General features: G+C 39.3%; 1 protein-coding gene across 4 annotated transcripts in view; it reads right to left on the bottom strand.

Moving 5' to 3' along the window:
* Positions 1-14,419, bottom strand: part of SAMD8 (sterile alpha motif domain containing 8) — a 46,742-nt gene that overhangs the window by 18,284 nt on the left and 14,039 nt on the right. For all 4 annotated transcript variants that reach the window (XM_022590952.3, XM_022590950.3, XM_022590951.3 and 1 more), the window contains exon 2: positions 10,436-11,028. In XM_022590952.3, the coding sequence (XP_022446660.1) occupies positions 10,436-11,028 (593 nt within the window). The remainder of the gene's footprint in view (positions 1-10,435; positions 11,029-14,419) is intronic.

Here is a 14,419-nt window from a genome sequence, read left to right as displayed (position 1 = left end):
TGGGGCTGGGTATGACTGGGGCTGGGAAGTTAAGTCTGGTTACTTAAGGAAGGGAGCTGGAAGTCTCTGTGATCTAGATTTACAGTTAACCAATTTAATTACATTAAATCAGTTAATTTACAGTTAATCACAGAAAATACAATGAAAACAGGCACCTTTGTTCTCATCTGGGCATGGTGTCCCTGAGTCCAGAGTCCCTCACATTCAACTACTCTGGAGAACAAACCACCTGTCTTCTGTTGCAGTAGAACAGGTCTTAAATTGATTTTCAACCAGTTCTCCCATATTTAGCTCCTATCTATACCCAGTCTTGAGAGATGTTTGATGCCTCCTGTTCTGAGAGTTTTTCTGGAGTACTGCAGTACAAATAAACTCACCTCTTGGGCACCACTAGTCCCCACTCCCAACCTCACAAGAGACACTTAGCTTTCTACTTTCCAAATTTTCATTATTATCACTGCTTCTGCCTTCATGGGATTATTGGGGGCCCCCACCCCCACTTTTTCTTGTTTCTTTTTTAGTGAAGTGTTGTAAGGAAGTTGTCAAATGTGTTTTCAATATCTCATATTTATTCTGATGCAATGCTTTCTAAAATGCATTATACATGTTATGCCTTTTTTTCTGGATAGAATTTAATTTTCTTTCATAATTCAGAGTCATCACTGTGAACACTGATTATTACACTGGACATGGTAATGACCTCAGAGACTACTGAGAAATGAAAGGCATTGAAGCCCCAGATTAATGTGGTTTTTCCATTATTTATGTGTGCTTTTTATAGTGCTTCTGTTTTCTCTATTAGCTATCCTTCCTCACATATAAGTGGGCCTGCCTCTAGAAGCATCTCTATCTCCTAATTTTTTGTTTATGATCTGCTGAAGCTCTTGGAATTGTGTCAAGTAAGCTTCAGAAGCAGACTCTGAAACAAAGATCACTGTGAAAGTTATTAGAAATGTTCCCAAGGGAAAATATAGGGTAGTAGGGAAATGAGATCAGGAAGGCAAGGAAGCAAGGCAAGAGTGAGACATCAAGCAAAGCCCTGTGGTAAACTCAGGCAAGGGTAACTTTGGCTCAATCCTGCAAGGAATCTGGGAGACAGTGTACGTCCAACCTAAAAGTTGTCCTAATTAGGGCAAAGAGAAATGAAATATTTATACCCCACCTCATCAGTTATTGGTTAAGGGCTGCAGCTGAAGGGATGTAAACTTCCAAGTATGTTTGGCTCTCTTTTTAAGCAGGCAAAGTGTATTCCAGCAGCCCAAGAGCAGTTCTCCAACAAAGACATACAATTGCTGGATGTTGGAAGTATAAGTGTGCAAGAAAATGGAAAAGAGATCTGAGGGGATATAGGAGGAATGCTGACAGCACCTGCTACCATTCTCCTGTGAATAAAGTTTACATACTTACGAGCATGGGGCTTTGCAGCTGGTGGAACTGTAGACTTGTTAGGCAAAATTTGGTTTCAAACCCCCACTGCAAATTGAAAACATATGTCTATACAAAGCTTTGTATATGAATGTTCATAGCAGCATTATTAATAGTAGCCAAAAAGTGGACACAACTCAAACCTTCATCAACTAATGAATGGATAAGCTAAATGTAGTACGTCCAAACAATGAAATAATATTCTGTAATAAAAAGGAATGAAGTACTGATACATACTACTTATATGGATGAATCTTAAAAGCATTATGCTAAATGAAAGAAGCCAGACACAAAATAAGGCTTCATGTTGTAATGGCCATTTATATGAAATGCCCAGAATAGACAAATCCATAGAAATAGAAACAGAAAGTAGATTGTGGTTGCCAGGGTCTCGAGGGAGGAGGGAAACGGGGTGTGACTGATAATGGATATGAGTCTATTTGGGGTGTTGAAAACGTTCTGGAATTAGTGGTGATGGTTGCACACCTTTGTAAATATACTAAAAACCACTGAATTGTACACTTTAAAATAAAATCCTCACGATCAATCATTTCCCTCTTTTTTCCCATTATGCCTTTCATAGTCATCTATAGAACCTTAGCATCCATTCTCTGATTTCTTGAGATTTTAGGTTTTGGTTCACTGTCACTCTCCAAAACTCCTGTTGTGGTACATACCCTTCTCACTCCTCTTTTTACTTCTCCTCCTATGACCTTGTCTTTTACTCTACTTCAGCGACCCACCATCCACGGTTATAAACTGGATCTTGTCATTATCAAGATTATTCTTCATAATCTCAACGCCAAGAATTCTATACTAACCAACACCTCTTGTCTTTCCATCTTATTCCTTCTAGTACTCCAACTTCAATAATTCTGAGACCCCAAATCCATAGATCTTATAACACTTTCACAGTCCTTCACCTACCTCATATCCTCCTGTCCCTCCTTATCTACCTATGTCCACGGTTAGTCATTATAATCACTCCCTTTCCTCTTTTTCCTTCATTGCATTGCCTAGCAAAACTTAAAGCCCACTTAAATCCAATTATCTACATATTCTATACCTGTATCTGTGCAGTTGAGCGAGGCTGGTAAAAACACACAATATCAACATGACTATTAACCTCAAGGAGGTCTTTAGTGCTGCTACTACATCACACAAGCCTATTCACTCTCATAGATGACTATTTTACACTTCATCCTTTCTCCTCAAACCTCCGACCTTCTCTCTCTTCTAAATCCCTGTTTTCAGAGGAAATAAAAACAATCATCAGAGGACTTCCTCATGCTTTACCATCACATCTAGCAACCTTATATCTGTTCCCATATTTTCTGTCTTCCCCTCTGTTATGAATTAATAGACCCTGTGCCTAAGACCAGCCTCTCCCACCCACTAGATCCTACCCCTTTTCATCTACTCAAGGATATCATTCCATCAATTATACCCTCTCTTTCCTCTAACAGTATCTCCTTCCCTCTAAATTGGGTCATTCCTATCAACAGTACTACAATCATGCTATATAATATAGCCCATCCAAAACAAAACCCTGGAGACTCCATATCTTTTCCTCCTTTCTCCAATACAACTCCATTTCTGTTGCCCTTATAGAAAAACTTTTAAGGGCTTGTAAGACTTGATTGTTTCCAATTTCTCTCTTCCCATTCTCTTCCCCTCTCTCATTGCTTTACCCAATTTTTTTACTTTGAAAAATTCTGATCATAACAAAAGAAAAGCTGAAAGATAAACACTTTATATTCTTCACTTAAATCTATCAATTGTTTACAATAATTAACATTTTCCCATATTTGCTTTACTTCCCTCTTTCTATACAAACCTAAATACACATACACACTCTTGGAGGAGACTAAGCCCTTCCCAAAATAAGTTGCAGACATTATGACACTTCTCCTCTAAATACTTCAACATGTATCTCCTAAGAACAAGGATACCCTCTTCATAACCCAATACACTATTACACCCAGGAAATTGTAACACCGATTTAGTGTTAAACTGTATCATTTAATATGCCATGCATATTCAAATTTTCCTAACTGTCCCTAAAATGTCCTTTATAGCAGTATTTTTTTTTCTTGATTGAGGATTCAATTAAAGTTCATGTACTGAGCCTGGTTATGGCTCTTCAACTTCCCTTATAATTCCCTTGAAGAACTTCCCCTCTCAGTCAACATTTTTGGTTTGTTTTGTTTATCACTATGGGTTCATAGATTCTTTTTCTTACTCAGTATATTATAATCCATTACCATCATTATGCTTTTTTTAAAAAATTTATTTATTTTTGGCTGTGTTGGGTCTTCGTTTCTGTGCGAGGGCTTTCTCTAGTTGTGGCAAGCAGGGGCCACTCTTCATCGCGGTGCGTGGGCCTCTCACTATCAAGGCCTCTCTTGTTGCGGAGCACAGGCTCCAGACGCGCAGGCTCAGTAGTTGTGGCTCACGGGCCTAGTTGCTCCGCGGCATGTAGGATCTTCCCAGACCAGGGCTTGAAACCGTGTCCCCTGCATTAGCAGGCAGATTCTCAACCACTGCGCCACCAGGGAAGCCCTTATTATGCTTTTTGATGTTCCAATTGTCCTAATTTGATCAATGAGAGCCCCTTAAAACCAGTTCATATGTTCTTTTGATAGGTTTCTACTTCCTTGCTTTATGGCACAAAATCTATTTCAGGCTAATTTTATGCTTACCATGCCCCAGACTTGTTTCCTCTGCCTAGAGTACTCTTTCATCAGATATCCACATGCTACCCTTTCCTTTCTCTAAGGAGCCCTGGTCTGTTCCTTTAGTACAGATTGGTATTTAGAAACCATGATCTGGATGCTCATGGTGCTTCACAGCTACTGAGTTTTTCCTACAAACCATTTCACATCAGTTCATAGAAATCTTCCTCATTCTTTTCTATGATTAAATAGTACTCTGTTGTGTAGGTGTACCACAGTGTATTCAACCAGTTTTCCATGGATAAGCATTTAGATTATTTCCAATATTTATAATTATTACAATTAATGCCGCAATGAATAACTCTGTCCATATGCTGTTTCATATTTGTGGAGATATACCTTTAGGTAAATTCCAGTCTCACATTCTCTCTTGAACCCATTATAATCAGGCTTTTGCCCTTATTAACTCTTGTCAAAGTCAACAGTCAATTATCCTCATCTTACTTGACCCCTCAGCAGCATTTGACACAGCTAATTATAATTTATTCCTGTCTTCTTAAAATTTTTTTTTTAACTTGGCTTCCATAATACTCTCTCACTCTCTCTGCCCTGACTTCCTCAGTCGTCTTCTTTACTAGTTTTGCCTTACTTTTCTGACCTCTAAATATTATACCTGTTCCTGGGCTCAATCTTCAATATTCTTTTCCCTTCTAAACTCACTTCCTAGTAGACATTATCTAATATCATGGCTTTATCTACACTTGTAACTCCCAAATTTCAGCCTAGATCTCTCTGAACACTAACTCATCTTTCCATCTCTGACTTGACTTCTGATTTGGTGTAAAAGATACTTCAAACTTGACATGTCTAAAACCAAACCCTTACTTTTCTCTTCAAGTCAGGTCTTTCCACAGTCTTCCCACCTCTAGAAAGGGCAACTCTATCCTTCCAGATGATCAAGTCAAAAATGTTGGAATAGCGCTTCCCTGGTGGTGCAGTGGTTGAGAATCTGCCTGCTAATGCAGGGGACACGGGTTCGAGCCCTGGTCTGGGAAGATCCCACATGCCGCGGAGCAACTAGGCCCGTGAGCCACAACTACTGAGCCTGCGCGTCTGGAGCCTGTGCTCTGCGACAAGAGAGGCCGCGATAGTGAGAGGCCCACGCACCGCGATGAAGAGTGGCCCCCGCTTGCCACAACTAGAGAAAGCCCTCACACAGAAACAAAGACCCAACACAGCCCAGAATAAATAAATTAATTTTTAAAAAAAATCTTGAAATAATCCTTGAATTCTCTTTCTCTTACACCTTACATGCAAATCCATAAGCAAATCTTGTTGCCTGTATGTACATACATACACACACACATATATATATACATATATGTATATCTACACACACACACGTATGTACCACTACTCTTCTCATCCAATCCACCCCATCTTTGCCTAGACGAATTCAATAATTTAACTAACCTCTACTTTCCCATCCCCACCACTGAGCTATTCTGTTAACAACAATTAGACTGACCTTTTAAAATGGAAGTTAGATCGCTCTACTCTTCTCCTAAATGCTTTCCAATGGCTTCCCTTTTCACTTAGAATGAAAGCTAAAGTCCTTACAATTGTCTACAAGTACCTACAAAATCTGGACTCCTGTCTCCTCTCAGATCTCACCTCCAACTGTTCTCTCCATCTCTCACTTGCTGTTCCTTAAACATGCTAAGCCTACTACCAATTCAGGATTCCTGCACCTTGCTGTTTCCTCTGCCTAGAGTACTCTTTCATCAGATATCCACATGCTGTCTTCCTTACTTCCTTAGGGTCTTCTGCTGGAAAAATTGTGTACGATAGAACAGGGAAGGAGATATAGGGATCTAACAGCTTCTTAAACAGCTTTCTTATTTTAGCACCACCCTTTCACCCACAGTATCCAGAGCTTTGAGAAATCTTCAAGATAGTTTGGGTTGGTTCTCAGTTTTCCCAACTGCTGCTTTAGAATTAGGTTACTTTAGCTCTGCTAGTTGCCACTCACCCATCTGCTTTTCCTTTTTTTTTTTAATATTCATTTATTTATTTGGCTGTGCCGGGTCTTAGTTGCAGCATGCGGGATCTTTTATTTGTAGCATATGGGATCTAGTTCCCTGACCAGGGATGGAACCCGGGCCCCCTGCATTGCAGTGCGGAGCATTAACCACTGGGCCACCAGGGAAGTCCCTCACCCATCTGCTTTCAAACTCCCAAAAATGTATGGCTGTTTTCTCCTCTCTTATCTACCCTTTCCTTGTAAGTTTACAACTTAAGACCAACAAACAAACACAACTTCTTTACTATACTTTTAGTCAGGGCTCGAGAGAGAATAAAATGTTATATATATGTCATCCTGCCATCTTAACATGGACATTTTAATTCATTTCATTTAAAAAAAACCCATATACTATAAGGCACTTTCAGAAGAGTACAACGTTTTGTTTTTATTTTTTAAACATCTTTACTGGAGTATAATTGCTTTACAATGGTGTCTTAGTTTCTGCTGTATAACAAAATGAATCAGTTATACATATACATATGTTTCCATATCTCTTCCCTCTTGCGTCTCCCTCCCTCCCATCCTCCCTATCCCACCCCTCTAGGCGGTCACAAACCACCTAGCTGATCTCCCTGTGCTATGCGGCTACTTCCCACTAGCTATCTATTTTACGTTTGGTAGTGTATATATGTCCACGCCACTCTCTCACTTTGTCACAGCTTACCTTTCCCCCTCTCCATATCCTCAAGTCCATGCTCTAGTAGGTCTGTGTCTTTATTCCCATCTTACCCCTAGGTTCTTCACGACCTTTTTTTTTTTCTTCTTAGATTCCATATATATGTGTTAGCATACGGTATTTGTTTTTCTCTTTCTGACTTACTTCACTCTGTATGACAGACTCTAGGTCCATCCACCTCACTACAAATAACTCAGTTTCGTTTCTTTTTATGGGTGAGTAATATTCCATTGTATATACGTGCCACATCTCCTTTATCCATTCATCTGTTGATGGGCACTTAGGTTGCTTCCATGTCCTGGCTACTGTAAATAGAGCTGCAATGAACATTTTGGTACATGACTCTTTTTGAATTATGGTTTTCTCAGGGTATATGCCCAGTAGTGGGATTGCTGGGTCGTATGGTAGTTCTATTTGTAGTTTTTTAGGGAACCTCCTTACTGTTCTCCATAGTGGTTGTATCAATTTACATTCCCACCAACAGTGCAAGAGGGTTCCCTTTTCTCCACACCCTCTCCAGGATTTATTGTTTCTAGATTTTTTGATGATGGCCATTCTGACCGGTGTAAGGTGATATCTCATTGTAGTTTTGATTTGCATTTATCTAATGATTAACGACGTTGAGCATTCTTTCATGTGTTTGTTGGCAATATGTATAGCTTCTTTGGAGAAATGTCTATTTAGGTCTTCTGCCCATTTTTGGATTGGGTTGTTTGCTTCTTTGTTATTGAGCTGCATGAGCTGCTTGTAAATCTTGGAGATTAATCCTTTGTCAGTTGCTTCATTTGCAAATATTTTCTCCCATTTTGAGGACTGTCTTTTCGTCTTGTTTATGATTTCTTTTGCTGTGCAAAAGCTTTTAAGTTTCATTAGGTCCCATTTGTTTATTTTTGTTTTTATTTCCATTTCTCTAGGAGGTGGGTCAAAAAGGATCTTGCTGTGATTTATGTCATAGAGTGTTCTGCCTATGTTTTCCTCTAAGAGTTTGATAGTGTCTGGCCTTACATTTAGGTCTTTAATCCATTTTGAGTTTATTTTTGTGTATGGTGTTAGGGAGGGTTCTAATTTCATACTTTTACATGTACCTGTCCGGTTTTCCCAGCACCACTTATTGAAGAGGCTGTCTTTTCTCCACTGTATATTCTTGCCTCCTTTATCAAAGATAAGGTGACCATATGTGCGTAGGTTTACCTCTGGGCTTTCTATCCTGTTCCATTGCTCTATATTTCTGTTTTTGTGCCAGTACCATACTGTATCAATTACTGTAGCTTTGTAGTATAGTCTGAAGTCAGGGAGCCTGCTTCCTCCAGCTCTGTTTTTCATTCTCAAGATTGCTTTGGCTATTCGGGGTCTTTTGTGTTTCCATACAAATTGTGAAATTTTTTTTTCTAGTTCTGTAAAAAATGCCAGTGGTAGTTTGATAGGGATTGCACTGACTCTGTACATTGCTTTGGGTAGTAGAGTCATTTTCACAATGCTGATTCTTCCAATCCAAGGACATGATATATCTCTCCATCTTTTTGTATCATCTTTAATTTCTTTCATCAGTGTCTTATAGTTTTCTGCATACAGGTCTTTTGTCTCCTTAGGTAGGTTTACTCCTAGATATTTTATTCCTTTCGTTGCAACGGTAAATGGGAGTGTTTTCTTAATTTCACTTTCAGATTTTTCATCACTAGTGTATAAGAATGCCAGAGATTTCTGTGCATTAATTTTGTATCCTGCTACTTTACCAAATTCATTGATTAGCTCTAGTAGTTTTCTGGTAGCATCTTTAGGATTCTCTAGGTAGAGTATCATGTCATCTGCAAACAGTGACTGCTTTACTTCTTCTTTTCCGATTTGGATTCCTTTTATTTCTTTTTCTTCTCTGATTGCTGTGGCTAGAACTTCCAAAACTATGTTGAATAAGAGTGGTGACAGTGGGTAACCTTGTCTTTTTCCTGATCTTAGTGGGAATGGTTTCAGTTTTTCACCATTGAGGAGGATGTTGGTTGTGGGTTGGTCATATATGGCCTTTATTATGTTGAGGAAAGTTCTCTCTATGCCTACTTTCTGGAGGGTTTTTATCATAAATGGGTGTTGAATTTTGTTGAAAGCTTTCTCTGCATCTATTGAGATGATCATACGGTATTTCTCCTTCAATTTGTTAATATGGTGTATCACATTGATTGATTTGCGTATATTGAAGAATCCTTGCATTCCTGGAATAAACCCCACTTGATCATGGTATATGATCCTTTTAATGTGCTGTTGGATTCTGTTTGCTAGCATTTTGTTGAGGATTTTTGCATCTATGTTCATCAGTGATATTGGCCTGTAGTTTTCTTTCTTTGTGACATCTTTTTTTTTTTTTTTTTTGCGGTACATGGACCTCTCACTGTTGTGGCCTCTCCCGTTGTGGAGCACAGGCTCCGGACGTGCAGGCTCAGCGGCCGCAGCTCACAGGGCCTAGCCGTTCCGTGGCATGTGGGATCTTCCCAGACCGGGGCACAAACCCGGGTCCCCTGCATCGGCAGGCAGACTCTCAACCACTGCGCCACCAGGGAAGCCCATCTTTGTGACATCTTTGTCTGGTTTTGGTATCAGGGTGATGGTGGCCTCGTAGAATGAGTTTGGGAGTGTTCCTCCCTCTGCTATATTTTGGAAGAGTTTGAGAAGGATAGGTGTTAGCTCTTCTCTAAGTGTTTGATAGAATTCGCCTGTGAAGCCATCTGGTCCTGGGCTTTTGTTTGTTGGAAGATTTTTAATCACAGTTTCAATTTCAGGGGCACAACATTTTACAAAAACAAGATAGCACTACAAACTTTCAAAAGATTTTTTAAAACCACAAATATAGGGCTTCCCTGGTGGCGCAGTGGTTGAGTCCGCCTGCTGATGCAGGGGACACGGTTCATGCCCCTGTCCGGAAGATCCCACATGCTGTGGAGCGGCTGGGCCCGTGAGCCATTGCCGCTGAGCCTGCGCATCGGAGCCTGTGCTCCGCAACGGGAGAGGCCACAACAATGAGAGGGCTGTGTACCGCAAAAAAAAAACAAAAACCCGCAAATATAAAAACTAATAGTTTTGAGTTTTGTTCTATTCTTATTTTTCATATAATATACTATATTCTTTTTTATGCATTCAGTATTTATAAAAACAGAATACTATCCATGAATCAGTTTGTATTTGTGATAGTTCTAATTTATCTGATGATACATGAGACCTCCCCATATTTTTAAAAGAAGCAAAACCCTGTTCATCTTTTTTTTAAAAAAAGTAAACAAATCCATTTATTACATAACATTCCAGGAAACCCTTTTAAAATCTGAAGTGCCCAAGGAGCTATAACATAGCTGTAGAAAAATAAATTAAGCAGTGGTTCTTCCTACTCATCTAGGCTTAAGGTCTAGTTTACTCTTAAGAGAAAAAGGCAATTCTAAAGCATATCTTTATATAGCACAAGATAAGGCAAATGGGAAGTATATATCAACCAAAACAACAATAATAAAGAACATAATTATCATGAATATATCATTATCATTGCTAGTACAGCTATCTTCTACAAACTTGGCAACTAGAAACAAAACTTACCTGTCTAAGAATATATCCGGGAGTGGTGGATAGGTCTGCATGTCAGGCACTCGCTCGTGGACTATAACCATTATGAAAGATGTAAATCCGAACACTATAAAAACATATATACAACTCAATATGGTCTTCCAATACTCTGGGTCCAATCTTCGAATAGAATGTTTGTTTTTACCATTCACATACTGGTACTGATCAGAATTCAAATCAGTGATGGGTCCGTCACAGTCGTGTGAAGGTTCCCCATTACAGAGCCACTCTGCATTCTGAAGAGCACTAATGAAAGGGCTCATGGAACTCATGGGACTGTCACTGTTGTATCCCATCTCTTCTAAAACATCAATATGTATTTTCTGCAATTTTCGGACTGACAGCATTAACCTTTTAATGTCCCCTAAGACTTTGATTTCCAGAGGAGGAGACCGGAGATCATATTCAGTCAATGTTAGCAATGTGATTCCATCAAGTCGGTGCTTATTGCATAAAATGTCCACATACTCAAAAAAGCCTTCATCCTTCAGCCAAACAGCTACATGCTTGGTAGTCCAGCGGCGAATGCAGAGCTGATTAGGAAAAGCCATTTCCTCTTCCACTGCCTGTCAAGGGAAAACAGGAAAATAAAAAAAATTTCAGGGTATCCTAAGAACTCCTTTGAAGACAAAATACACGTAAACACATCAGAAACAGTAATTCATCTACACTGCCCTATTGGCTTCCAGACGAGAGTAAAAGAAACAAAAATTATTCATTAATGAGTAGTTCTCAACAGATTAACATTCTAATAATTATATGCATATAACCCCAATAGCAAAAGGAAAGCTAATGACTGAACATTTTTGCAAAATGTTTTTTTGGTAGTATTTTACAAATGGCTTTTCCACACCACAGCAAGCCATAACTTAATTAGAAAAAGCCTACTGGTGAGAACAATTGAGAAAAATAACTCAACACTTTTCATAAAATGAGATATATAGAAAGATTTGTTATACGTAAAAATAAATCAAATTTCAGAAATCTTCATGTTCGTGGAATAAGTATCCCCCCCACCCCGCCTCCAAAGAAACACACAACCCCGGGCTTCCCTGGTGGCACAGTGGTTGAGAGTCCGCCTGCCGATGCAGGGGACGCGGGTTCGTGCCCCGGTCCGGGAGGATCCCACATGCCGCGGAGCGGCTGGGCCTGTGGGCCATGGCCGCTGGGCCTGCGCGTCCGGAGCCTGTGCTCCACGGCGGGAGAGGCCACAGTGGTGAGAGGCCCGCATACCGCAAAAAAAAAACAAAAAACACACAACCCCACAAAGGCAGATAGATAACTAACTGCAGGAAACCCCTTAGATTAAGCATATTTCTATCTACTATACAAATAATTTCTACAACAGATATAAAGTCTTTACTAGATATTAAGTATCTATAAATATCTTAACAGCTCATTTCTTTCTATACCTTGAATATTCCATTACAGAGCTGAAAAAGGAATTTTCTTCTTAAACTATCATTGAGATTTAGTGATAAGACATTTCAATGTACCATAAATTTGAGGGGCCATATTTTATACTGCAATTATAGTATTTCCTTTTTTTTTTTTTTTTAATTTTAATTTTTGGCCTCACCACGTGGTTTGCAGGATCTTAGTTCCGTGACCAGGGATTGAACCCTGGACCTCAGCAGTGAAAGCACGGAGTCCTAACCGCTGGACCCCTGGAGAATTCCCTATACTGCAATTATAAAAGGCCAACAATGTACTGTTTCAAAAAGTACTAATAATTTTTACTACTTTGATCCCACACAGTTCTGTTTATGTTCTTTTTCCATTTTAAAATGTTCAGTAACTTGGGCCTATATCAGGTTTATAAACTTTATCAGATATACGGGAGACAAAGGCCTACATGGAGAAAAAACCTAGTTCCCTAAAGTACTTTCTCAACTACTAAAGCCTGTGGGCTTTCTGACATTTTCCAGATCTCTAAAGACCATATTTCCTTCTGAGATGATTTTTAAAAAACACAGTAAGGGGACTTCCCTAGTAGTGCAGTGGATAGGACTCTGCGCTCCCAATGCAGGGCGTCCGGATTTGATCCCTAGTCAGAGAACTAGATCCCACATACATGCCACAACTAAGGAGCCCACGTGCCGCACCTAAGACCTGGTGCAACCAAAATAGATAAATAAATATTACATTAAAAAAAAAACCCACAGTAGGTAAACTTTAAAGCATTAAAAAAGAGGAAGAGGGGCTTCCCTGATGGCGCAGTGGTTGAGAGTCCGCCTGCCGATGCAGGGGACACGGGTTCGTGCCCCGGTCCGGGAAGATCCCACACGCCACGGAGCGGCTGAGCCCGTGAGCCATGGCCGCTGAGCCTGCGCGTCCGGAGCCTGTGCTCCGCAACGGGAGAGGCCGCAGCGGTGAGAGGCTCGTGTACCGCAAAAAAAAAAAAAAAAGAAGAAGAACGAGAAAGAATGACACAACAAACACCCATGTGCCCACTACCCAGCTTGAAAGAAAAAAAAAAACAGTTCCAATACATATGTCCTGTTTCTTAATCTGGGTATTAGTTATACAGGTGAAAATTCATCAATCTGTATACGTATGATCTACATTTTACATATGTTGAACTTGATTTTAAAAGTTTGCTTTAAAAGCAAAACAAAACATCAATACAAGTGAATGTCCTTCCCTGATAGCAACCCCTTCCTCTCCTCTCAGATGTAGTAATTCCTGATTTTAGTGCTTACCATTCCCTTACAACATGCATTTTTGGCTATGAAAAACTTTCTATGCTTCCTTATGCTAAGGAAAGTAAAAAGCTGCTACTTCTGCATTCTTCTATCCACACAAACTCTTGCCATGAATACCTATAATCACCTGAAAAAGGCAGATACTCAACTACCCAAGTACCTCTTATACCATGAAAAGTATTCAGCCAACAAGAAACATGCCCATTAAATATTTGTTTCTTAATTACTAAAAAGCAATCCTAGTTTTTGGAAACCTTAAATCACAGTGTTTCAAAACAGAGCTTTTAATAGTATTAATCCACAATAGCTTTTCAGTCTTAAAAAATTAACAGTACATGCATCTGTAAGGACATGTTTTATATACTGCAGAGCTACAAAAAATCGTACTCAACTTTTTTATTTTTACTTACAGTATATCAGTGTCATCCCAAAGGCCAAGGAATTATGATTTATTCACTTTCAACTCATGGAATTTATACACATTGATATATATAATTTTATATCACGTATTACATATATATAGTTCCATTTTAAATGATTTTGCTATGTTTTAGTCCATATAGATAGCCAGATGGCTTCATCCTACACACTACATACATATCTTTTCCCCAAGGTATTCTCTGAATAAATTATTTCATCCCTGAATATCCAACGAACACATGCTACAAACTCTGCAACAATTACGATGTAATAAGTATGAGAAGCTCTTCTCATACAAAATAAGGCCAGATTCCTTCTATTTTACTGCTATTCTGCTACCATTCTCCTTTTTCTAACAGCTTACCACCAACGGGCTCCAAGTCACCCCCATCCTTTTAGCCTTATTCTTCAGTAGTTTCATCTCACACACTGCTCAAAATGATCTCCTTCATGGTTGTTGTTTTTTTTTCTGTCTTATAGCACCTTCAATCTGGCTAACAATCTGTTCTTTACACCCTCAATCTGGCTAACAAACAGGCTTTGATGCTGATGTTTTAGCTGCTAGAAAATATGAGTTATCATACAAGAAAGCCTCCTGGAAGTCTTTGAGCCTGCTGTGGCAATGCCCTAAAAGCATGACACATTGCACTGTTGTGCTTCATCAGGTCAGGGCACAACCGTTAATTGTGTGCTACTACATACTTAGATAACACTATGAAAACCTGCATTAAAGATGTATATTAACAGATGATAAAAGGCTTCAAGGCAATTTAATATTTACATTGTACCACAGGAACTACAGGGGACAGGAGACTTTTAACGAAGAATATGA

The sequence above is a fragment of the Delphinapterus leucas genome, chromosome 16 (genome assembly GCF_059928025.1).
Source record: "Delphinapterus leucas isolate spDelLeu-1000000601 "Yukka" chromosome 16, BTC_Dleu_Yukka2, whole genome shotgun sequence".
NCBI lineage: Eukaryota > Metazoa > Chordata > Mammalia > Artiodactyla > Monodontidae > Delphinapterus > Delphinapterus leucas.
This window is presented reverse-complemented; position numbering and strand designations above follow the sequence as displayed.